The 24,639-nt window shown below is 56.1% G+C and overlaps 2 protein-coding genes across 5 annotated transcripts; one reads left to right on the top strand and one right to left on the bottom strand.

Moving 5' to 3' along the window:
* The first annotated feature begins 83 nt into the window (after positions 1 to 83).
* Positions 84 to 19,538, top strand: OCRL (OCRL inositol polyphosphate-5-phosphatase). Of its 4 annotated transcripts, none has more exons than XM_034063562.1 (23): positions 84 to 363; positions 802 to 881; positions 1,666 to 1,704; positions 2,348 to 2,458; positions 2,535 to 2,630; positions 3,008 to 3,128; positions 3,217 to 3,378; positions 3,900 to 4,001; positions 4,438 to 4,552; positions 6,049 to 6,165; positions 6,285 to 6,472; positions 7,459 to 7,570; positions 8,600 to 8,709; positions 9,638 to 9,773; positions 10,607 to 10,717; positions 11,028 to 11,193; positions 11,411 to 11,646; positions 14,452 to 14,475; positions 16,492 to 16,611; positions 16,751 to 16,835; positions 17,265 to 17,461; positions 18,067 to 18,178; positions 18,258 to 19,538. In XM_034063562.1, exons 1-23 carry the CDS (start codon positions 188 to 190, stop codon positions 18,380 to 18,382), a joined length of 2,841 nt encoding a protein of 946 aa, XP_033919453.1. In that variant the 5' UTR covers positions 84 to 187; the 3' UTR covers positions 18,383 to 19,538. The 4 variants fall into 4 exon arrangements, with proteins under 4 accessions (XP_033919453.1, XP_033919454.1, XP_033919455.1 ...); XM_034063564.1 differs by having other exon boundaries at positions 87 to 363; positions 17,265 to 17,392; XM_034063563.1 differs by lacking the exon at positions 14,452 to 14,475 and having other exon boundaries at positions 85 to 363.
* A 3,335-nt stretch (positions 19,539 to 22,873) lies between these two features.
* APLN (apelin) lies at positions 22,874 to 24,568 on the bottom strand. Its single transcript, XM_031044204.2, has 3 exons — positions 24,472 to 24,568; positions 23,535 to 23,706; positions 22,874 to 23,443 (listed from the first exon to the last, which is right to left on the bottom strand). Exons 1-2 carry the CDS (start codon positions 24,533 to 24,535, stop codon positions 23,540 to 23,542), a joined length of 231 nt encoding a protein of 76 aa, XP_030900064.2. The 5' UTR covers positions 24,536 to 24,568; the 3' UTR covers positions 22,874 to 23,443; positions 23,535 to 23,539.
* Between the last annotated feature and the right edge of the window lie 71 nt (positions 24,569 to 24,639).

Genomic DNA, 24,639 nt, shown 5'->3' on the forward strand with positions numbered 1-24,639 from the left:
GCTCCCGTCCTGGCGCTGCCCGCAGGCAATCCCGGGGTACACAGCGACCATCCCCCGGGTGCGGCCCCGCCCCCTCCGCAGGGAGAGCAGTCCGCCCGCCGGCAGGGGGCAGCGCGGTGCGCGGGGGGCGCCTCTCTGCACGCCGCCAGTGACCAGCGCGGAGTCGCCGGGAGACCGAGGTGCCGCCATGGAGCCGCGCGCCGCGGCCTGGGGCCTGCCCATGTCCGGCGGGGGCTCCCCAGGCCCGGGCAGCTGCACGAGGGGCCGGGGGGCGGCGGAGCAGAGCGTGGCCGGTGTGGAGCTGCGTGCCGGACGGCGGGAGCCTTGCGTGCTCAGCCTGGCTCGGCGGGGCGGCCGCTGCGGGTGAGTGCGGGCCGCGGCGGGGCGCGGGCCTTTGGCTCGGCGGAGGGGTGCGGGGCCCGGTCGCGCCGGGAGCCGGGCCGGTGACGGGGGTCTTGGGCCGTCTGGGCACCTCGTCCCTGAACGGCCGGTGTCTCGTGCACTGCCGCCGACCCTGCTCCGGGCTGGCGCGGGGACCCTCGAGGGGGACAGGGAATCCGCGGAGTTGCTGCGACAGAGAGAGCGGTGCGCACCTGCCCCCGGTGCGGCCGCATCTGCCCCTATCCAGCTGTTCCCACATCCCCGGCGCCGCAGCCTGTGCGGCTCCGGGGCTGTTTGCCCCTTTCTCTGCGCCTCTCCCGTCGTACAGCGATAGAGATCTGTAAGAGCGGCTCCCGTGCCTCTGTGTACGCAAGCAGGGAGCTGCTCCTCTGCTCTTACAAGCCTTTCTCCTATCTCCAGGATACTTATCCAGTCCCAGGAGAGGGACAGCTCCGATCTGGATTACATCCCCATCAATAGCCGCTTCAGATGTGTGCAAGGTATTGCTGCTGGAGCCAGCACCGCTGTGTCTCCGTGGTTCTTGCCCTGTGCATGAGCACCTGCATACGTTTGATGCTGTTTCCCCCTGAAACTAAAACTTACTGATCATGGAATGCTGTTTCCTCCTTACTGCATGGGTCAGCTTCCCCTGCCGGCACTCAGCTTGGGGGGACGTGGTGGCTCATCAGGAGGGGGCTTCATGTCGGGCAGAGCCTGAAATCTGGTGCCTGCTGGTGTCTGTCTTCATGCTCTGTGAGGGCAAGAGTTGGGAGCTTTTGTCTGGTTCCTGCATGTTGAGATCAAAACTTCTGTGGGGGCTGGTGAGCTCTCAGCTCCCAGCCATGGAATGGAACAGAGCTCCAGGCTTTGCCCTGGGAGAACTGGAACAGCAGTGCCCGTCCCTGGGGCAGTTACTTGTTCAGGAATGAAAGCATGCTTCCCTGGGCCGGCTGAAAGCCTCTGTGCAACCCAGCATGATTCTGCCCATCACTTCAGTGTGTAGGGCAAGCTCTCAAGTTCATTGCCAGGTTGGTCTTTTCCCAGAGTGATACTGAACAAACCGTCTGGATGTGTGAGAGCTCTGGATGTGGTAACCTCCCCTGTGACTCTGGGATGGTGGGAAGTGAATGTCCAGACAGAACTGTACCTTGTACCAGAGCACATGAGTAGTACAGATGCAGATCACAGCTCCTCTGTGGCTGGCAGCAGGCAGTGTGCTTTCTGAGTGCTCAGTTACTGCAGCATCCAGTGTGACCTCTCCTGATCCCATGTTTCTCTTTCCAGAGGCAGAAGAAACACTGCTGATTGATATAGCTGCAAACAGTAAGTTTCATAACTGCAACTGTGGGGCTAAAGCTGTTTTTTGGGATCAGGCTGGGCACTGCCACACACTCTTTTTACCTTCAGAACCTCCCTCCGTGCTCTGTGCTTGTCTTTGGCGAAGCATGGATTGTGTTTCTCCTGATGATACACTCTGGTTCTTTGACAGTTGAGTCTCATGACAGACATGGTTTTAAATGCCCAGATTAAAGTGTTGGCAGTTGGTCAAAGTTTAGCTTCTTTAGTCCTTTCTCCAGGCCCTGCACTGCTCTCAGAACCACCCTCATCTCCCTGCATCCCTTTGGCCTGTTCTTGAGCCAGGGTTCCTGTGGCCTCTGTCAGTACTGACAGTGCTCTGGGTGGTTACCAGTGCTGCTTTGCCCTTCAGGAAGTTTCTTTCACATTTTTAGAGCTTACAGTAGGGAGGAGTATTCCTAAAGCCAGGAGAGCACAACTGGTGATAGCTCAAGCTGGGGAGGGGGTTCTTGGTGGCACAGGGCTATTAGCTTAAATGCAGATTTCCACTGGAAGTGATAGCTGGAAGCTGGCTTTCATGGATGAGCTCAGAGGACACACAGAAATTTGCCACTCCTGGGGTGCAGCATCTGCAGCCGTAAGGGCTGAGGGTGTCTGTCTGTGCCTGCAGCAGGCTGCAAGGTCCGGATCCAGGGTGAGGAGGCAGCAGAGCGGCTCTTTGAAATCCCGGATGAGGAGCGTTGCTTGGGGTTCCTGGCAGAGGTGCAGAGCATCCAGGAAGGTAACAGAGCTGCAGGGTGTTTGGGGTGGCCCCACTGCCACCACTTCCTCACTGGCCTGGTAATTATTTTTTCCAGCCCACCTGAAAGCTTCTCCTATGGAGCCAAAGGACTCGTCCAGCTGGCATCAGGTGGAGAAGAACCTCCCAGGCTTCTCACAGGCCTCTTCTTCAGGTACTGAACTCACTGTCACCTCTCATAGGACCACTGCTGGGGTTGGGTTTGAAGGGACCTAAAAACTTCTTCAGTTCCAACCCCTGCCATGGCCAGGGACATCTTCCACTAGAACAGGTTGCTCCAAGCCCCTGTGTCCAACCTGGCCTTGAACACTGCCAGGGATGGGGCAGCCACAGCTTCTCTGGGCATCCTGTGCCAGCGCCTCAACACCCTCACAGGGAAGAACTTGTGCCTAAGAGCTCATCTCAGTCTCCCCTCTGGCAGGTTAAAGCCATTCCACTGCTATTATCACTTGTGGTTTTGCTTTCTGTGATCCTTCCTTCTGAGCAGTTTTAAATGGTTTCTCAGGTATTGTGCTGATTTTTTCATGACAGGGGCTCTGGGGTTTGAGGATGACTTCACTGCTCTGAGCCTAGAAGAGAAAAGGAATGGGCAAAACCACCAAGCAGGCTCTCATCGGGAGCCCCCCCCACCTCCCGTGCCTCAGAACAGGCAGTAAGTAGCATGGGGAATCTGTTCCCTTTTTTCCTTCTCTTCCTAGACAGCAGAACTGGTTCTGAAGCTGCTCTTGCTTCCTTCCTAGATTCCACCGAGAGAGAGAAGGTTCATCCAGAGACCAGCCAAGAGTGACCAACACAATGCGCAAGATGTTCCTGCCCAGCAGCCAATCAGGGCAGCGAGAGGGGCTCATCAAACACCTGCTTGCCAAGAGGGAGAAGGCATATGTCAACCTTCACAACTTCAGGTGAGAGCTGTCCTGAGCAGTGTGCACAGGGCCATAGCACTGTCAGCTCTGCTGGGAGCTTGCATCCAGCCCCGGTTGGAAACCTGACAGCTGTTGGTGTGTAGCAGCTCTGGTGGCCAAGCAGAGGCAGCGAACACCGAGGGGCAGCAGTGCCTGTGCTACAGCTTCACATTGTGTGTCAGATCTCTGGACACCTCGCTTGGATGAAGGGAGGATAAAGGTGCTGTCCCAGCACACTGTCCTAGTACTGCCCCACATGACGTGGTGTTAAAAAAGCCAGATGTTCACTGTCCCTGGTGAGACATCTTTAGCTCTGTAGCATGAGTGTCACTGAAAACCAAGCCTGGAAGAGCTTCAGTTACCCCTTAGCTGGGACAGCTCAGAGATATCTGCTCCCAGTCTGGGCTGGGAGCCCTGAGCCCATTTGAGAGACTCCTATGCTCTGAGCCTGTTGGTGAGACTGTGCTGACACTGGCACTGTCTCTGTGTTTTCTAATGGTTCAGCTGCTTTTGTGTTGCAGATTTTTTGTGGGAACGTGGAATGTGAATGGGCAGTCTCCAGACAGTGGCCTGGAGCCCTGGCTGGTGTGTGACATGGAGCCTCCAGATGTCTACTGCATCGGGTGAGCAGCAGCCACCTCGTATGTACACATAGTGCTGGGCTTCTTGCTGCTCCTGCTTGGATCCTGCTGGGCTGTATTTGGTTTAAGCTCTTCAGACGTTCCACAAAGCTGAGCTATGTCTCAGAGGAGCTGCCTGAGGGGAAAGAGCCAGTTGGATGAGGCAGAGTACTGGGTTAAAGGCTGGCATGACATAATAAGACATCCCTTAGGGCATGCACAGAGCTCTCTGGTTGTCCTCTACCCAGAGTAATGCTGGTCAGAGACAGTTACTGGCATGTGTTGTGTGGGGTCTTGGAGGCACTGTGGGGAAATTCTGCTGCTTCCCTTAGCAAGTGGGAGTAAGGAGCTTCTCTTCCAAACTAGAGGCTTCACATTGGCCTCCCTGAGAGTGGGCTATCAGTGAGCTGGGATGTGCTCAGTGAACCTGGTTTTGTAGATTCCAGGAGCTGGACCTCAGCACGGAGGCTTTTTTCTACTTTGATTCTGTGAAGGAGCAGGAGTGGCTGGCTGCTGTGGAGAAGGCCCTGCACCCCCATGCCAAGTACAAGAAAGTGAGTTCTGTTCAGTGTTGGGGGTCTGGTTGAGGAGTTGGCACGATGGGAAGAGAAACAGGCTGACACCAAGCATGATGACTGGAGGAACCAAGGATGTGTGCTGGGCATGTGTGTGCTCTTAACATGCCAAGTGAAATCCAGAGAGTCTGTTGCTGCCCCAGAGATGTAAGGGGATATTGTACTTTGAGGTAGAAATTTATAAAGATGGGGATCAGAACAAGGTGATGAATACAAGGTGGATGTCAGGGAGGTGGTGTGCTCAGCGGAATCCCAGCAGGCTCGCTCTCTGTGTTACCCTCCCACCCTTGTACTGTGAAAGCAAGGCATGTCTTGAGCTGGTAAATTCAGTTAATTATCCCATTCCTTCAAGGAAAAACTATGAGGTGAAGTCTTCCTGAGGCTTCTGCCTTGGGTCAGAACTCTGCTGTGGCAGCAGGATGTTGTTCTCGCTGGTTCAGAGCAAACTGCTAGTTCTATCTCTGCTGTAGCAAACGTTTCTACCAGCCAGGAGTACATGATTCAGTTTCTCCTTCCTCCTCAGCCCCTCCTGCCTCTCTGACCCCTGTCCTGCTCACTTTGGGTTTTGCTCAGTCACTCTTCCAGCTGATCTTGGATTTTAGCTTCACCCCTCACTACATAGGCTTAATCCCAACACATCTGAATGGTTTTATGTCTCTAAAGGGAGCATGTGGACTGTGATTAAGGAGATTAGGCCTTGTCTCTGGCTTTCCAAGTTATGGCCCTACTGTTTTGAAGGTACCAGTAGGTCGTGGGCTGGAGCGTGCATTGGCACAGGTGAAAGATCAGTGCAGACCTGAGCTCCCTGCTCTGACTGTACACGTCAGGGCTGTGTTAATGCCTCTGGGCTGAGCTCTTCAGTAGAGAACTTCATAGCTCCAGAAAAAGGCTCTTTGCATTAGAGAACAAGGGCTTTCTGACAAGCAGAGAGTTTGTGTAGCTGGGGGGTGGCTGCCTTTTGATACCCCATGTGTCAGGTGTGTTTGCCTCAGGAAACAAAAACTCTTCTGCCCATTAATCACTGCCTCCCTGGTAGTTCTGAGTAAACAAAGGTGAGCACTGACTTCCAACTGAACCCGTGGCCAGCAGCTCACTGCTGAAGCACTTGAGATATCTTCCTCTGGTAGTTTTGGTGACTTGAGCAGAGCCAAAGGCCAAGACCTCACCAGCAGCTCTGCTACGTGTTTGTTATGTTCCTCTTACCTCAGGAGATGAGTTTTGTTTGTAGGGAAGCACCAGAGTGGGGACTGCAGTGAGCTCAGCAGGGCTGATAGCTACTGGATGTGACAAATTGTCCTCCAGAACCTTGCTTTGGGACAGGAGGGCCTGTGGGTGGTGTTTCAAGCAGGGATTGCCTACAAAACATGACAAGGAAGAGGGAGAGCCAGAGAACTAGAACAGCAGGCAGATCAGAGGTGCTGCATCTCACTGCCAGGCTGGGAACTGAGGATCCAGGATCCCTTTTACTGTTGCAGGTGCAAATGGTCCGTCTGGTTGGGATGATGCTGCTCATATTTGCAAAGAAGGATCAGCTGAGCAATATCAGAGAGATCGTGACGGAGTCTGTGGGCACGGGAGTCATGGGGAAGATGGTGAGTCACCAGCACCACTCCATGCAAGAACAGTATGACTGGGTCTGTCCCAGTCTGAGCCATCACATCTCCTTCCCGGGGCCTCACCTTCTCTCACTGCTGCTCCCTGCTCTCCCCAGGGCAACAAGGGTGGTGTGGCCGTGAGGTTTGTGTTCCACAACACCACCTTCTGCATCGTCAACTCCCACCTTGCCGCGCATGTGGAGGACTTTGAGCGGCGGAATCAGGACTATAAGGACATCTGTGCCCGGATGAGTTTTGCAACCCCAGATGAGAGCCTACCTCACATCAACATCATGAAACACGAGTGAGTTTGCTTGGCTAGTTTCCCTTTTGGTGGTGAATAATCCAAATGAGACTCAGCCATGTGTGTGACAAAGCACATAAGTGGAGTTTTCATAAACCTGATACAAATAATTAATACTTCTGTAGTTAACATTTAAACCATTTAAAAACTAGAAATAAAATGTAGACTGGATTATAGTACAGAAAAAATCCAAATACTAGATTATCCTTGATTTCTGCTAATGGAAATGTTGAGGTTTGGCTATAAACAGGAAGAGCTTTGATGCCAGAGAGGGGTTTAGATTTTAATCTTTAAATGAAGCCTTTATCGGGTAAAGAGCGAGTAGCACAAGTGTTTCTTTGGCTGCTGGTAATGGGAAGGATGAAGGCCTGTTGGAAGGCCCAGAGAGGAACAGGGTTGGAGCAGTCACTGATGAGGTGCAACTGTGAGACATAAACTTGTCAGGAACCCAGCTGTGCTTTGGCACCTCTGCCTCAGCCCGTCTGTGCTAGGCAGGGGATGTAGCACTGTCGTGGGCTGCCTGAGAGGAAGGCAGTGGAAAAAGAAGTGGCAAAGCCATGGTGTCAGAGCAGCCTGACAGCCTGGCCCTGCATAACGAGCCCTGTCACTGCCCTCTTCTGTGCACCAGCAGAGCCTCACTACCCGGTGGAGTTTGTGTAGCCCGAGAGGTTATGAAGGTGCTGAGATGCAGCTTTCCCTTCGTTAGAGTTGGTGGTGTTGTGGGGCTGTTCTCAAACTGAGGCAAGCTCTGGCATCTCCCAGTAAACCAAGTCTTCTGTCCTATGAGGGATTCCAAAGAGGATAGGGTTAGTGCTGTAGTGCCAGAAATCCTGCTGCCAGATTCAGTCTTTCATGTCTCCTTTCATCTTCCATGTGTCTCAACCTCAACTACCAGGCACCCACCATCCATTCTTCTGCACCCTTCTCCGCTGTGTTGCCTGTGGTAGTAACCACTGGCTCTTCTACATGTTTGCCTCTGGTTTCAGTGTTGTCATCTGGCTGGGAGACTTGAACTACAGGCTTTGTCTCCCTGATGCCAGTGAAGTGAAAAGTCTCATCAGTAAGAACGAGCTTCAGAAGCTGCTGACATACGACCAGGTCAGTGAGCTCTGCTTATGTTTGCTGTGTACTCTTGAGGGCATCTTGGTTTGGCATGTGCCTGGGCTTGGGAGGAGCTGGCAGGTGTCTGTGCATGTAGACATAGACCCTTGACAGAGCTGGGGGTGTCCTGGTGACATCAACCCTCCAAGCAAAAGCAGATTGTACATTATATTGGTGTTCACTGGGTGACTCTGGCAATTCCTGTATCTTTGCATCTCAGTGGCAGAGGTCTTCCTCTCTTACATACAAACTGCAGACTAGAACATCAGAACTGGTAACAGCAACTACAGCTGCTGCAGTCAGTGTTCTGGAGGAGGTGTTGATTTGGTGACCAGCACCTGTAGCCAGGGCAAGGCTCTGTCTCAGCCAGGCTGACCCCAGTTCTGTGCTGAAGCTTTCCCCACTTAGCATTTCCTTACAGCCCACTGAAAACTGGGACAGCCCAAGGTGTGCCTATAAGATGAAGGGTTGCACCTGTGAAATGTGAACAGACAGAGTGTGCCGCTATCTCTAGCACACAACAGTGAATCTTTTTGACTCTGCTCTGCAGCTCGTTTCTGTGCTGTGGGGCTTCGTGCAGCAAATAACTGTAGCTTGTGTTTTTTTATGAGGAAAACAACTCAGGAACAGGTTGTCACTCCAGCACCCTGCGGGAGGCTGCTGCTAAAATGATTGGCACTGAAGTATTTATGATGGTGATGCTTAAGCCTGAAAACTAATGAAGGTGTTTAGCACAAGTAGAGCAACCAATATTTCCATTTAGTGTTGTTTTCTGTCTGCATGTTCTGGTGGGCAGCACTGTGCCAGAGGGTGCTCAGTCGGGTTAGGAAACATTCCACTCCTGCTGAGGTTTTACCTTTTTTGAAGGTTTGAGGTTTGAGAGGTGGTTTGGAGGTGTCTGGTGAACCCCACAGCCCCAGGCTCCAATTGCTCTGCCTGTAGATCCACTCTCTGACACTGCTCTATGTGTTGAGGGAGTGTTTGGGTGGGTTTGGTGTGTTTTATAGTGTTCTTTCTCCGCTTCAGCTGAATATTCAGCGCATGCAGAAGAAGGCATTTGCCGATTTCACCGAGGGAGAGATTAAATTCATCCCCACGTACAAATACGACTCTAAAACAGACCGCTGGGACTCCAGGTAAATCACCTGCCTATGCACGCCTTTACTTGTGACACAAAAAGCAGTTCCTCGTAAAACTTGACTTCCTCCTTCCTGGAGCTGGCAATCCCCCCAAGTGCTGTGCTGGTGGCTGGAGTACAGACAGATTTACACTCCTTTGTTGTCCGTGTTGTCTGGAATAGGCAGAGCCTGTGTCCATTGACCAGGGACTTGCCTTAAACCTCAGCTGCTGCTGATTCCAAGAGATGAAGCGGGTGAAGCATGCACTCAGAGGTGGCCCTGCACTGGTGGGGGTTCTCCTACCAGAGGACAAAGGGTGAGAAAGGAATTGGAGAGGTTAAGGAAGCACTCTCTGGGTCAGCCTGTCCCCTGACCTGCGCACAGTGATTCCTGCTTGGTGCCCCTCATTGGTACTCCTGTGTCTGCTGCAGAAGTTTGCTCCAAATGGAGAAACTCCCAAGGAGGACTTACAGTTCAGAGATTGGGTTTTGCTCTGCCTGTGTTTGTGAATCAGCACAGTAGTTAATCTGCAGAACGATAGCTCAGGATTCAGAGTTCATAACAAAGTAGTAATTGCTGAGTAGACTTTCCATAGTGGAAACAATAGCAATGGGTCAGACTGTAGTGGGCAGAAAGATACGGCAGCAAAAGAAACCAAGGCAGCCTGGGTCACAGTATACATGGGTTTAGGCTGTGGAAGCAGCTTTGGCTGAGATTGGTGTATTTCCTGATGGTGGAAAGGATGGGGAGTTTCATCCTACTGCACAGGGATAGGGGAAGAGAGCAGAAGAAATAGCATGGTATTTGAGTGGAGGGAAGCAATGGGAGTTCAGCCCCTCTGCAGTCAGTTGATGGGGGTGGGTGAGCAGCTGGGCTGGGAGGAGGAGTATCTCCGGTGCTTCATTGGAATTGCTGGATGTCCCTGGCAGCCTGTTTCTCTTTGCAGTGGGAAGTGTCGTGTGCCAGCATGGTGCGACCGGATCCTATGGAGAGGGGGGAGTGTCACCCAGCTCCGCTATGGCAGCCACATGGACCTGAAGACCAGTGACCACAAGCCCGTCAGCGCGCTCTTCCTCATCGGGGTAACAGCTCTCATGTGCTGGGGTGGGGCTATGAAGTCAAGGCACCTCTGCTAGTGCTGTTGCAATGAGAGTAGTAAAGCTAAAGTGGAGGAAGTGTGCTGCAGAGTGCCAGCTCCTGCAGCAAACAGCACAGTGCTGTGGCCAGGACAACGTCACCCCATTGTAACGGGGGAGATCTGGGGTTTACCCCAGCTGGTGGGTCATGCAGTGACTGCAACTGACTGCTTCAGTGGTGCTGCTTGGCTTCCGGGATATAACCCAGAATAGCTGCTACAATGGGTGAGCTGCTGGTTTCTTTCCTCCACAAAGAGACACAGCAGAAACCTGCAGTAGATATCCCTGCTGTTGCAGTGTTGCCTCTGGTGTGTTAAGAGAAGCATGTCACTGGTTCACATCTTTATTTCTGTAGTGCTGAACAGCTGGCAGCAGGTTTGGGTTCCCCAGCTTGCCGAGTGGAGACAGTCCATGTCCATATTTGCTACCACCTACTCTTTAGGTAGCTCAGGCCTCCTTAAAGGAGAGCTTTTCTCCTCTTCCTCTAGAGAATTGTGTAATGCTGTGGGGTGCCAGTGCTGACCCCAGAGACCACCCCCAGGAATCTCCCAGCAGTGTGGTCAGTGGCCAGGAAGACCCAGGTAACATCAGCGGGGGTAAAACACAAGTGAAGATGGACACAGCTTGGAGGTGCCTCCACATATGTGAATTCTCTCAGGTTCCCAGGTGCATATAGCAAGTGCTTAGAGAAATAGTTCACTCCTGCAGCTGGCTTGTGGTCAAAGAGTCCCAGTGAAGGGGGTCAGGAAGATTGCTGAGTGTTTCCTGGTCTCCCACAGGTAAAGGTTGTGGATGAGCAGAAGTATCGCAAGTTGTTTGAAGACATTGTTCGCTTAATGGACAGAATGGAGAATGACTTCCTGCCTTCGCTGGAGCTAAGCAGGAGAGAAGTGAGGATGAAACCTGCCACTTCCCACCTTGTCACTTCCCTACACAGCAGCCATGGAAGTGCTAGAGCTACTTTTAAAGACTTTGGTTCAGTAAACTGGATTATGGGAAATTGGACTTCATCCATTATCTTATGCTCAGGAGATGGATTAGAAGGGATATCTTGGTTTGGCTTCTTGGCAGGTCTTCTGCTGGGAGTTCTGTGTTGTGTGGGCACTTCCCATCACAGGCTGCTGCTGTGGAGTCTGGGGGCCTACCCATGTGTCCCCTCCTGCCTGCTAACCTGGTTTGTGTTTTCTCTTTGCTCTGCAGTTTGAGTTTCAGAACGTGAAGTTCCGTCAGCTGCAGAAGCAGAAGTTCCAGATCACCAACAACGGGCAGGTCACTTGCCACTTTTCCTTCATCCCCAAGCTGAATGACAACCACTACTGTAAGCCGTGGCTGCGAGCCGAGCCCTGTGAGGGTTACCTGGAGCCAGGTGAGGTTCACCATGGTTTCTCCATGTGAGCTGGTGTAGATTCTCATCCCACCTCCAATCCGTCCATTCTGTCATTCTCATGTCTCACCTTTCTTGCCATTGTTCCTGTCTGTTTGGCCTCTCGGTTCTGTGGCCTTGGTCCCTGCTGCTTATGTTTGTCCTTGTCGCCTCTTTTAGAGAGTGACTGTGGGTTCTTGAGAGCTGCTGTCTGTTGCAGATGAGAGCACGGACATCTCCCTGGACGTGTATGTCAGCAAGGACTCGGTGACCCTCCTGAACTCTGGTGAGGATAAAATTGAGGATATTCTTGTCCTTCACTTGGACCGGGGGAAGGATTATTTCCTCACCATTAGTGGGACCTACCTGCCCAGCTGCTTCGGCACCTCCCTGGAGGCCTTGTGCCGAATGAGACGACCGATCCGAGAAGTTCCAGTCACCAAACTCATTGACCTGGTGAGTAGCCACATTCTGGAGCAGCTGCCTAACAGGGAGAGAGCAATTTCCCCTCTCTTTACCCCTAAAAGCAGGAGTGATGCCCTCAGTGTGGGTCAGCTGCCCTGGCTCCTAGCTGATGCACTTTTTCTGGAGCTCCTTTCTGTGCTCCTTTCCTGTGCTCCTTTGTTCTTTCCCTCCACCACAACCAGGGGCTTTGAACAGCAAGTGATTTATCCCAGTTTCTGAGTAGGTTCTAAATGTTGTTTGGAGGAACAAAAAGGGATCACAGCACCTTGTGCTTTGTGTTACTGTCATGCTGGTGCTGGCAGGCTCAGCTGGGTGGCACTGCTGTGTCACAAGAGGTATGCCTGAAATGCTCTCCTCTGAGGTGCCCAGGCTGCTTCTGCAGTTACAGGGCTTCAGGATCCTTTCCCTTCTACTGGTTGTGGCACTCGCACTGCTCAGAGGGAGGAACAAGCAAAAGCAGGACCAAGAGAAGGGCTCTGATGCTGGTCAGTGTGCTGATGTGTGCAGCTCAGCCTATGGCCAGTCTTGCAGCCTCTCTGGCCAGTTCCTCTCCTTCTGACCACTGTGACCCAGGTCTCCAGCAGATATACCAGGCTCTTGCTGCTTCCTGCCATTCCCACTTCTGGCTGTGTCTGCTTTACTCCCAGGCCCAGCATACAGAAAGGCTGGTTTTATACCAGAGTTCTGTTTTTTCCATTACAAGATCAGGTGAGGCAGAGCCCAGGAGGTGAGATGCAGGGTTTGCCTCTTCCATTCACACAGCTCATCCTGGCTGCAGGCTCCTCATGCTCTTCAAGGTTCAATTGAAAATCAGTCTTGTTCTAGAAGTGTGTTAACTTGTTCTGGAGCATCTCATCAGTCCTGGGAGCTGTTCCACCTGCCTTTTCCTGCTCGGTGTTCAGCACTGATTTCTCGCTTGATGGACAGGAACTCAGGCCCACTGTTATTTTCTGCCCTCACAGACACACATCATTGCTTTTCGAAGGGTACTTTTGAGGCTTATACTTTTGAGGCTTATTCTTCTTCCTTTACCACCTTCTGTTATTCAGTGAAATGTACAGAAATACAGGAAGCAAACCAGGTACAGGAAGCAGACCAGCCAGAGAAAAACACCCTGTTGCCATATCTGCAGCTTAGTCTTTGCTTCTGGGGAGGTCAGTGTGAATTCAAGACCTTGATCGGAACAAGCTAAGCAAACTCAAAGAGCACAATGTAACTGCTCAAAGCAAAATGCAGTCACTTGGATTATAAAGCTGCTGTCATGTTAGAGCTATTTTTAGGTCTTTTGGTTTTGATCATACCTGTGAGATGGGAAGTGCCATGGGGCAAGAGGAGCCCTTCCAACAGGCAGAGCAATGCCTGTGCTAACCCAAATGTGTTCTGGTCCCATCGTGTGATTTCACTGAGGGTTAGGCTGTGCATGAGGCAGGCAGTGTGTGTGTGTGTCGAGAAGCATTTCCCCTCCTGCACGTAGGTAGTGTTAGGGCTCGTCATTCACTGTAGTGGGTGCATTTCTCAGCCTGGCTCGGCTCTGTGTTGTCTTCAGCAGAGGGAGACCTGGAGAACACAGTCAAGGTGTGAGGGGTGGTTTGATGCAGGGTAGCAGACAGCAGGTGGAAGCTTGCTTGGAAATGGCCCCTGGTTCTCCTGGGAGAAGCTGCTGACACTCGAGCATCCCACCTTTATGATTTCAGTGTTAGAGTCTCATCATGGTTTTGTCTTGGGATCCTTTACAAAGCCTCTTGCAGAACCTTTGCCAGGAGCAGGTTAGTCTCACGGAGCCAGTGGTGCTGAACAGCACAGAAGAGAGGTGACCAGCAGGGCAATTAGTCAGGTAGGTGGGAGTGGGACTGCTGAGGTGACTCAGAAGGGAGCAAGCTCCTGTGCAGCCTGCCTGGCTTATTCCCAAACTTGGGACTGGGAGAGGAGCCTGCGCCAGCTTGTGCTCCGAGCAAGCTGTGCCCTGCAAGAGACTGGGCTGTTGTGGCTGATAAAGCCTCCAAAGGCAGCAACACTGCAGGACTCAGGGCAGCATCAGGATGTCTGTGATTGTGTCAAGCTCAGCCTTTGTGTTCTGGTTATTCCCATCCTGAAATGTTGATCCATCAAGCTCAGCTTGGGCAACCTGCTTCAGTTTCCTCCTGTGGGCTCCACCCAACAGCTTCTCCCCTCTACCTCACCAGCCTGCAGTGTGCTGGTGGATACTGGATGTTAAGGTTGCCTAAGGGATGGGACATGCAACCTGGAGGGGTTTTGCTGAGCTCCTTGCAGTGTGCTAATGCTATTAGGTAGAGGCAGCATAGGGTTTTGAGCACAAACACTCGTTTCCCTGACCATACACAAAGCTGCTTAGGGGGCCTGACAGCTCCACAGCTGCCATGAGCTCAGGAACACAGATTTAGCCTGGGGAATGTTTTATCTCTGGCCTGGCCAGGGGGGAAGGTGGCTGAAATGATGCGGGAATGTTGATTTCTGCCTGGGAAGATTTGGGAAGGGAAGTTCATCCTGGCAGACACCTCTCAGCCTGGGCTGTTCTGTGTGTGAGCAGCACTGCTGCCAGGCCCCTGTGAGGAGTTGGTACAAATCCTGGCGAGGTTGGGCATCATGTGAGCAGGATTTGTGCTTGTTGGCAGGCAGATCTCTCGCAGCAGATTTAACTTTGGCCATGTCAGCAGAACGCATGAGGACCCAGCTTCCACTGGCTCTTGTGATGCAAACTGTCTTTCTGCTTACTTGGAGTGTGGTTCTCCCTCCTAACCATACTTTTTCCTCTTCTCTCTTTCCCACTGCTTTCAGGGAGAAGATAGCTTCTTAGAAAAGGTAACACAACCCCTTGCTAGGGTCCTGCTTCTCATGTCCTGTTTATAGTGAATGAGTGTCCTCCCCATTGCCTGCTGCAGAGGGAAGGGGGGGCAGAGGCAGCGTTTGTCCCAGCAAAGCCCCTTAGCACCGCTGTGGGCTGTGTGAGAACTGCATCCCACACATCCCATCCACTGCCAGAGCACAGAGTGACCCTGCAGCCAGGATGGGGTGAGCCAGTTTGCTGATCAGAGCTCAGCAGCTGTCTCTGGTGACAGACACAGAGCTCCCCTTATTCCAGCAGTGAAACCATCGGCACCCTGTAGCATACCTGAGTTGGCTCTAACAGTGCCCATCAGGTGGGGTTCACCTCAGCACCTTATGCAAAGGAGGATGAATTAACAACTGACGTATTCTCCTCCTTCCATCTTGCTGCATCCTTGCAGAGGCTGAGGAAGGGCCTTGCACAGGGACAGACGTTCCTCTGCTGCCTCACGCTCCCCAGGGCAGGATCCCTGCTTTGCTTTGCACTCGTGCTCTGCACTGGAGGCTGAGTGGGTCAGATCTGCCACTGAAGAGCAAGTGGGAGGTGCTGGGATGTGTGTCAGGTACATTCCTGCTCCCCTGCACCTGTCCAGACCTTTGGTGGCTCATTGGAGCTGGCTCTGTACTGATGTCTTGTGCTGGGTGGCTTTTCCATCCCCAGGCTGCCAGAGCAGTGGCAGGATAAAACAGGAAAGAGAATGAATGAACCCTCTCAAGAGGGGATTGAACGCGGGTGTTGAACCAGATGAAGCTCTCAGGCTGGTACTGGCAGAAGGGAGAGAGGAGGCTGGTGTCTGCCTCTGGGAAGAGCCTTTGTAAACAGGCATCCTCCTCCTCTTCCCTTTCTCCTTTCGCCTTCCCTTGCCTGCACACGGCAGGAGAGGGCGCTCGGTGCCTGGCCAAGGCACACGGGAAGCCGAAAGCTCCTGCTTTTCCTCCTCATCCTTAAGGAGCTCTGAGCCACCTTCTCCTGCTCTGCTCTAAGCCACCGGGGTCTCTGCCTTGGGGGTGTCCGCATCTATCTGGTGATGCCAAGGGCAGCCTCTGGCACAGTGCCCCTGTGCCACAATGCGCTGGCCTGGGGTTTGCTGCTAAGGAACCCTTGACTCGCAGGAGGCTTCAGAGCTCTCTCCTCTTCCCCCTCGGAGGAAGGAAAGCTGTAACGCTCTTGCCTGACACACTGCTTCCCAACCTCCACTGTGTGCTTGGGTTAGCAGAGGAGCATGTCCTGGTGTCTTCTGACAGTGTGCAGGGCAGAGCTGGGCTCTGTGTGTGGCTACCACCTGTGCCAAGGCATGAGCTGTGAGTGATTGTGTGAGGGGCAGTCACCACCGTCCCCAGGTTGGACATGGCTTGGAGCAGCCTGCTCTAGTGGAAGATGTCCCTGCTTGTGGTGGGCAGTTGGGACTGAATGAGCTTTAAGGTCCCTTCCAATATAAACCAGACTGGGATTCTGTGATTGTCACGGGAGCTGACTGCTGGAAGGAAGTGCTTTGCATTTGGCTTGTGGTGCTCCTCTGGTGGTGTCCTTGGGTTGTGTTCCCTGGGTTCTGCTCCTGTTCCTGCTGGTCTCTTCTGGGGGCTCTGCTGAATGGGCTGCAGGAGAGCAGTGCATGGCTCAGGTCTGGGAGCACACAGGAACATGAGGACTGTAAAATGAGAGTAAAATCAAGCAATCATTGGTCCCTATAAAGATTGTGCTGCTGGAGGCTCTTAGCACTTGAGCTTGAGCTCATCAGCTGCTTTGCATGAGTAAGTGGGAAAACGTGATGGTGGTGTTGGGACAGTCTGTGTTCAGCAGATCCTCTCCGAAGGAAAACGGGAAAGGAACCTGAGAAAAATGGGAGCTGTGGAGCAGTGGCTCTGATGAAAGAGCAAGTGAGGCTGGATGGGTGCTGGGTCCTGCTGCTTCTGCTCTCTGGGCTTTCTCCACCCAGGCCTTACTGGGGTGACTGGGACTTCCCCAACACCTTTGTGTGCTTTTGGCCACAGGAGAAGTCTGTGCTGCAGATGGGCTCCTTGGACAGTGAGGAGGATGGTGGGACACCGCTGCAGGTGCCAAAGGAGGTGTGGCTGCTGGTGGATCACTTGTTCAAGCATGCCTGCCACCAGGTGAGGACAGAGCCCCGTGTGCTGGGTGCTATGTTTATCACTGGGCCCTGCAGCTCAGCCCAGTCTGGGAGGCGCAGCCTCCACTCTGCTGTCACTGTGAGGAAGGTGATGTTGTCCATCCCTATGCTATTTTTGGCAGGAAGACCTGTTCCAGACTCCAGGCATGCAAGAAGAGTTGGAGCAGATCATTGACTGCCTGGACACCAGTATCCCTGAGACAATCCGTATCCTTGCTGTGCCTGACTTCTACAGGATCCTGCTGGATCACAGCCCTTAGGAGAGCTCATCTGTGACCTTTAGCTGCAGAGTCCCCTTTGTTGCCTCTGAGATAACCTCTCCTGAAGCTGAACATGTGCTGGCTAACACAGCCACAGGGCCTGAGCTCTGGAAGCTTCTGCAAGACTGTGCCAAGTGCTGGAGCTGAGAAGGGGCTGATGGAGCAGAGGATCTATGTGGAGCTGGGGGGGTGAGGGGGACAAATGCAGCACAGGGGGAGTGGATGAACATTTTCCATAGGTAGGGGCTAACAGAGAAGGAGGAGGGTGGCTTTGATGTGAGGGAGCAGCAAGGGAGGCCGCAAGGGTAGGCAGAGAGGTAGGAGCTTGGAGGGAGGTTCCATCTGCTCACATGCCCCTTGATTCCTGCGAGCTCAGCGGGCAGCAACCACTCGGTAGCTGAGGCGCTCCTCATCTTCCTAGAGGCACTGCCGGAGCCAGTGATCTGCTACGAGCTGTACCAGCGGTGCCTGGACTGGTCACACAGCAGCCGCCTCTGCCGGCAGGTACAGAGCTGCCACCGGGTCCTGCTTTCACCCTGGGAGCTGCCCTGGGCCCTGGAGCTGGCCCTTGGGGTGGGTGTGATGTCCCACGTGCTCTGCTACAAGCTTTCCTGCCCCAGGTCAGCACTGCAGCATCTCCAGTGGGCCTGCTGGCTCCCAAAGACACCCCATGTGTGTGGCCTGTGTCACCCTGAGCATGGGGGAAGAGCAGCCCCAGGGAGGGAAGAGCCTCTACCACACTGCTCAGAGCTGCAGTTCCTCTGCTTCCCTGAAGGACCAGGAGTGGCTCTTAAAGTGGGAAGCAAAGCCCAGCATGTCCTTGGGCTGAGGGAGAAGGTTTGGGGCATGTTCAGTATTTGCATCAGGAAACCTCTTGTCCCTGTCTTTGTGCTGCTGCTGCACAGCTACAGGGGTGAGAGCTGGGACTTGACAGGAACTGAGTGGGAAGCAGGTCCTGGGCAGTAGGAATTCTTGCCTAGGGCCACCAATCCCAGAGGCAGTGTTACTGGGAGCCAAAGCCCTCGGAGTGCCACCTTGTTGCTCACTTTCTAGGCCTGTGGCTCATGCAGTGGCCACACAATGGCCTCAAGGCAGTGGAAGAGGGAAGCTCTGCCTTTGGAGCCTAGGCCCAGCTGTGATGGTGGAGCTCAGGGACTTCCCTCCTCTCTTCTCTGCAGGTGATTTTCCAGCTGCCCCGTTGCCACCGCAGCGTGTTCCGGTACCTGATGTCATTCCTCCGTGAGCTGCTCCGATACTCTGAGGACAACAAAGTCAGTGTCACCATGATTGGTAGGTGATGCTTCTCTGCTTCCCCCATCCCTGGCAGGGTTTCATGCCTGGCCCCTCACACATGCCCTTGCTTCTGCAGCTGCCCTGTTCTCCAGCCTCCTCCTGCGTCCACCACCCAACCTAGTGACCAAGCAGTCGCAGCAGGACCGCCAGCGCGCCATCAACTTCCTCTACAGCTTCCTGCTGGCTGGGGATGAGGAGTGAGCCCTGCCTGTGCCGCCAGCCCTGCAGTGGGGCTGGGCCTCCAGGGAGACTCCCAACTACTCCAAGTGCCGTGTTTACAGTCGGAAGGACATGCTCCCCTCTCCTTCCCACTGCTGTACCCTGCACTGCAGTGGACCTGCACACTCACTTCACTGCCAACCATGCCAAGAGCTTCCTGCTCTCTCCTTGGCTGGGTTTGGTGGTGCCCAAGCACTGTGCCAGCGGCCCACGGCAGTGTCAGTCATGCTTCTCTTTCCTTTTCACCCTCTCTCTCTTGAGCTGCTGTGGGGCAGGCACAGACTGTGAGTGCTGGTGGAGGCGCCGTGGCATTCACCTTGCGTGCCATGGCCCTGCGGGTGCATGTGCTGGTGTGCACTGACTGAACCACGAGAGCCCTGGGCGGATGTTGGGTACGTTTCATCCTCTGCCCAACAGCAGACCCAGCCAGCCCTGATGCCCCATCACTGTGCTATGGAAGCTGGACTGCAGCTTTCCAGAAAGATTCTGTGGACATTCAGCCTCTCCGGATCAGTGGGGGGGTGTTATCCCTTCGTCTCCCTCCTGGAGCACAGGGCTCAGCATACAGCTCTCCCTACTGCATTCCCAGCCTTCTGCACTGTAGCTGAGTTTTGCTCTACTTTGCCCCTTCCCTTTGCCCCACCTTCCTCTGGGACACGTGTGATGGGGCAGGCAGGGAGCAGCACCTTGCTTATCAGGGCTGCCCCTGTGTGTAGTGTGGGGCAGAACACAGCTCTTGACCCGGCCAGCCCTGCTTGCAAAGCCATGAGGGTACAACAGGCTGGGTGATGGGGGGCCTTGGATACTTCCCTACCCTAGAGAGTGCAGGCGGGTGAGGAAGAGGAGATGAGGCAGAAATGCATCCTGAGTCCCAGAGGAGCAGCTCTAGTGCTGGGGATACCCCTGGGGCCTGGTGGCTGACAAGTCCCATGGAAACTCTAAGCAGCATCCTGCCACATCTGGCTAGCAGCTGCAGGAGGCCACTGCTTGCTAGTGCCCAGCCCATGGTGTCCTGTGGCTCCGTGGTCCCTGCTGGGTGAGCTGCTGGGGGCTCCCAGCCCCAGCTCTTTAAACTTTTTAAATGATGTAATTTATTGGGAAATGGTTGGTTCCAAATAAACCTCCCTTGTGCCAAGTTCCTGGGGCCGCACTGGTGTCACTATGTCACTGCATTGCACAGCCTGGGTGGCTGCTGCAGCATCCCCTAATGCAGAGCTGTGGCTCAGCTCCACCATCCTCCCTGCCCAGGACTCTGTCAGCAGGGCTGAAGCCTCCCAGATGCAGCTGAGCCTGTCCTGGGCCCCTGCCAGCATCGTGCTGGACAGAGCTGGGGGACAGCAACAGAGGTTATTGCTCTCCCGGTTTCTGCTCTTGCTCCTGAGCAGGCTGCTGTCACTTGGGCACTGTGCAGCCATGTGCCAGTTCCCCATTTAGATGCAGCCTGGGGATGGTGGAGTCAGCACTGCGCGAGCAGAGCCTTGGAGAGCAGGCACGGTGGATGCGGATGGCACAGAGCTGTTGCAGGACACAGCAGTGATGTCTGGGTCCCCTGGGCCCTGCTGAAGCAGTGGTGGAGGAATCCAGCACGTCCTGCCACAGGAAACGGTGGCCGGTGTCATCTCCATGTGCTTCCTGAGGGCTCCTTGAGAGGAGGGCTGTGCCTGGGCAGCTGCTGCGGCCCCGGCACTGAGGGACCAGCGCAAGGTGTCGCATTGTTCCAGCGGCCGCCACATTCCTGCCACTGCCGGCGGAAATGCCAGAGCAAGCACGAAGCCCCTGGGATGAGGCTGGAGCCTTGGCCTGTGCATCATCTGGGCCCAGCCCAAGGAATGGAGCTGCTTGGGGGCTGTTGGTGGATGCTCCCTGCCCTGCATGCAGGTTGGGGGCTCAGCCCACCACAGCCATCAGTGGGACTGAGGCTGCTGCTGGTATCCAGTGGTGAGACTTGGGGAGCTGGAAGTAGCATGTGCTGGCTATGAGTGCTCAGGGTCTGTGATGCTGGCAGAGGGTCCCATGTCCTCCTGCATGGCCATCACTAGGGTGAGCCCTGTCCAGCCGCTGTCCCTAGGCCCTGGAGGGCTCCAGTGGTTTCTCAGCCCCTCCCCATCCCCTCTCCCAGCGCTCCCAGCATCCTTGTTTCCCTTCTCAGTGGGCCAAGACTCAAGACCAGTCTGCACCATACCAGGACCAGCATCGCGATCCAGAACTGCAGCCTGGCAGCCGCCTGAACACAGTCACCATCTGGCCGTGGCTCCAGAGACCTTGTGAGCCTCTGGCTTCACCCACACAGAGAGCCACACTCTGGAGAGCCACATCTGCTAGAGATGCAGCTCCAGCAGTGCCCATGCCTGTCTGCCCCTGCCATCCCCGCTGATGCCCCAGTACTGTCTGGTGTGCAGGGCTGCAGCATGGTGTGCAGCTGCTGCAGTGACCCACGGCACACGGGGAGAGTGAGGAGCCCGGCCACCCCCCACCTGCCTGCAGGCAGCCTGCCAGGCCAGGAAAAGCCAGAGATTCTTTGGTCTCCCGGCCCAGGAGCCTTTTCCTCTGGCCCTGCCTGGCCACAGCCCAACCGGGGCGTCCTCCTTCCCGACGGGCAAGGGGGTCCGGGGTCAGGGCTCAGCTGTGCAGCCCCTGGCCGCAGCCCAAGCCTCACACTTCGTGCCGGTGCAGCCATGGGACACTGGCGCTGCTCCTGGCACAGCAGCAGAGCACCCAGAACCCCCCCCCCAAGGGGTGCACTGGGAGGGTGATGGCTGCCTGCAGCGGGGTAAGACGTGAGTGCTGGGGTGGGAAAAGACTTCCCAGTTCAAACCAGTAGCAGCACAGCAGGGTGCCCATGGAGGAGTGGGACCCCCACCACCGACCAGCCCAGCCAGGGAGGGAGCTGGGGTCAGCTGGGGGGGCTGTGGCCACAGCGCTGGTACTTGTGATGAGGCCACCGGCCCCTGGAGTCTAATGGGGCTGGAAGCCGGGGTGCGAGCTCCGGGAGCGGAGCCAGAGCGTGGCGAGAGTGCGCTGGCGCGTGGCGAAGCTCACATCCCTGTGGTCCCAGAGGATGAGTTCACGGAGGCAGCTTGGCCTGGCCCCGCTTCCCTGAGCTCTGCTCTCACCCCGCAGCTGCAGCCTGTCCGCTCCCCCGTTAACCCGTTAACCCGTTATCCCCCTCCCCCCCAGGGCTGCCACCCCTGCCCGTGCCCCCGACCGCTGACGTGGCTCATGGGCGGCCTCCTGTGAACAATATGGGGTCCAGGGGCCCTGCACGGGCACTGCCGCTTCTGCGGACCCCGCTGGGACTGGGAGAGGTCCTGTCCCGGGGGTGCCATCCCCTTGCAGGGCTCTCGCCACTGAATGGGGATGGGGAGAGCTGGGGTGAGGACACCAGGGTGGGGACAGCAGGAACAAGGAGATCTGGGAGCAGGATGCCAGGGAAAAGAATGCCAGGGGACACCAGGGACAGCAGAGACCCCAGGGAGGGGGATGCCAGGGAAAGGGACACAGGGACACCAGGGAGGGATCTGCCAGATTGCAGGCACCTGCAGCTGCTCTGATGTGTGGGGTGCTGGGCAAGGCTGCCCAGGGCTGCGGGGGGGCAGTTGAGGGGAGAGACACAAGGGAATCCAGCAGATGAGGCCGGATCAAACAGAGCCAGTGAGCACCGTGCCCAGGCCGGGGTCCTGTAGCGCTGGGGCTGCTGCATCCCAGAGAGAGCTCCAGCCTCCATCACACAGCCCCTGCCAGTCCCACCGGCCTCACCCTCCTCCAGCCCAAACCCTGGGGACATGGTGCTGCACCCACGGGTGGTGGTGATGCCGGTAACCACGGCAACGGCAGCGTCTCAACGCAGGGCAGGAGCATCCATGCACCTGAGACTCCCTGCAGGGAGTACCCCACCAAAAACATGATCCTGGCTCAGGAGCTGCTGGGTCCTCAGGAGCGGACACCATCAGTGAGCGATCGTATGCACCATGTCCTCTCTTCTGGGCATGAAGGTCCCAGCACGGCTGTCACCAGCAGAGTCTCTTCCGCCAGCCCACTCCCCACCTTTAGAGCTGTTCCTGCACAGCTTATGCTCAATGTGGAGGGAGTTCAGGTGAGCAGAAAAATAAAGCCCAAGAGGGGATAAAGGTGGGGAGTTCAGGGCAGCATTTGCAGCCAGGGTCTTTGTTCCACAGCCAGAGGATTCCCCAGCCCCTTACCCCCTGTTGCCCCTGCTGCGACCAGCATCCCTGTGCCCTTCCACCATCCCCTTCTATATCACCAGCCCCTCTGCAGAGAGGGCTCTGACCCCCTGTGTCTTCCCCCTCCTCCTCAGTCTTTGCTGGGCATCTTCTCCACCAGCCCTGGGCTGGGGAAGGGGCTGCCCTCACTCCAGCCACCACCGGGCAGCTCCAGAGGGGAACAGAGGACCCTGGGAGTCTCAAGGGCAGTGCAGGCGCCCCCTGCCCACACCTCAAAAATAAGGGCTTCCTGTCATCAGAACTCTTTATTACAAAGATGTATTTACACAGAATAAATCTTTACAGACATAAGACATGGTCAACAAGGCCCAGCTCAGAGCAAGGGCCCCTCCTTTGGCATATGTCAGTGCTTGGCACAGAGACCCCAGTGCTCCCCATTCTCCCACTGTCCCACGGAGTGGCATGGGCAGAGGGGCCCAGACCCCCCCTTGTGTCCTGGACAGGCGCCCCATGCCTTGGAGTTCCCCAGGGTTGGGGATCTGGCAGTGCTAAGGGGAGAGCAGCTCACCCAGGGTGCAGGGTTAGCACCAGGGGAATAAATAGGACCCCCCCACCCAAGGCAAGCTGGAGAAGCTCCTCTGTCTGACAAAGTGCTTTGGTCAAAGCCTACCATGGTGGCGGCAGCCGTCTGCAACACGAGCCAGACACGGTGCTGGGCCTCCAGGTGTAGCCACAGTGATGAGGTGGCTCCAGCCAAGGGCTCATGGGTGGGAGCCCGTGCTCAGGGCTGGGGCACAAGCAGCACAGGCTGTGGCACCGTGTGGGTGGTGGGAGCCGCGTCCAGGGTAGGCTGGGGACACCCCTGCAACGAGAGCAAAGTCAGGATGCGTGAGTTCCTTCCCAGCAGCATCACATGTGTCTGCATGTCCCCCTTTGTCCCCGCTGCTCCTCACCTGCCTCAGAAGGGCATCGGGCCCTTGTGTGAGAGCCGGGGTCGTGGTCTCCGGTACCTTCGCCAGCCCCCAGGCCGGTGCCCAGCTCCAAGCCGCGCACCCCGTGGCCGCACCAGTGTCCGGATGAGGCCATCGTTCACATCCTGCTTGTCCAGCACAGTGCCCAGTGGCCCTGGGGATGGTGGGAAGAGCATTAGCCAGGTCCCTCGCCGCTGCACGTGGGGTGGGGATGGGGATGCCGTGGGGATTGCCAGCACCTCCCGTTTCCTGAACTGCCCCCAGCAGGAGCCATTGGCCGGCCGAGTGCTTCCTGCACTGAGCTGGGCCAGGCCACCTGCACCCAGTGGGGCCACCTCGCTTGGCCACGGCCGCCTTGAAGGCACGGACCAGCCTCAAGCTCCAGCCCCAGCGCTCCCCAAAGCCACCCTCTGTGCCCCTATGCCCCATCGATGGGCAGCACATGCTGAGCCCCGGGCAGTGCCCCTCCCCACAGCCTGTGCCCCTGTCCCGGGTGCCAGGCTGAGCTGCTACGATCCCAGCGCCAGTTCCAGTCCCAGTAGCACCAGTCCCGGTCCGGGTCCGGATCCGGGTCCCGGCCCCGGTGTGGCCGCAATCTGCTGAGCCGGGGCCGTGCCGGGACCCGCCTCTGGCAGCGCAGCCGGGTCGGAGTCCCGCCGCCAGAACCGACTTTGCTCTATGCCATCCCCGTGGCACCGGGCGGGTCGGTGGCTGCTCCCCGTTCCTTGGCTGCTGCTGTTTCGGCTGCCGGCGGCCGGACACGGGGAGCTATTGGCATCATGAAAAGTGCTTTGTCCTGCCCAGCCCGGCACGGACAGGGGCTGCCGGACCTCCAGCCCCGCTCCTCGCCCCGTTGCCCGCTCGGGCACCGGGCGGCGCCGCACCGGGGAAGGGGATGGATCGGGAGTCCTGCACTCACCCGCGGCGGCCAGGGCGAGCCAGAGGAGCAGCAGCAGCGCCAGGAACCAACGCGGCGCGGCCATGCCGGGGGCTGCGAGCGGCGGCCCCGCCGCGGCGGAGCCGCATTTGTAGGCTGTGCCGGCCCCGCAGCCCACTCGGTCATGTGGCCCCCGGGGGGGAACCGCCC

The sequence above is a fragment of the Melopsittacus undulatus genome, chromosome 6, assembly GCF_012275295.1.
Source record: "Melopsittacus undulatus isolate bMelUnd1 chromosome 6, bMelUnd1.mat.Z, whole genome shotgun sequence".
Taxonomy (NCBI): Eukaryota; Metazoa; Chordata; class Aves; order Psittaciformes; family Psittaculidae; genus Melopsittacus; species Melopsittacus undulatus.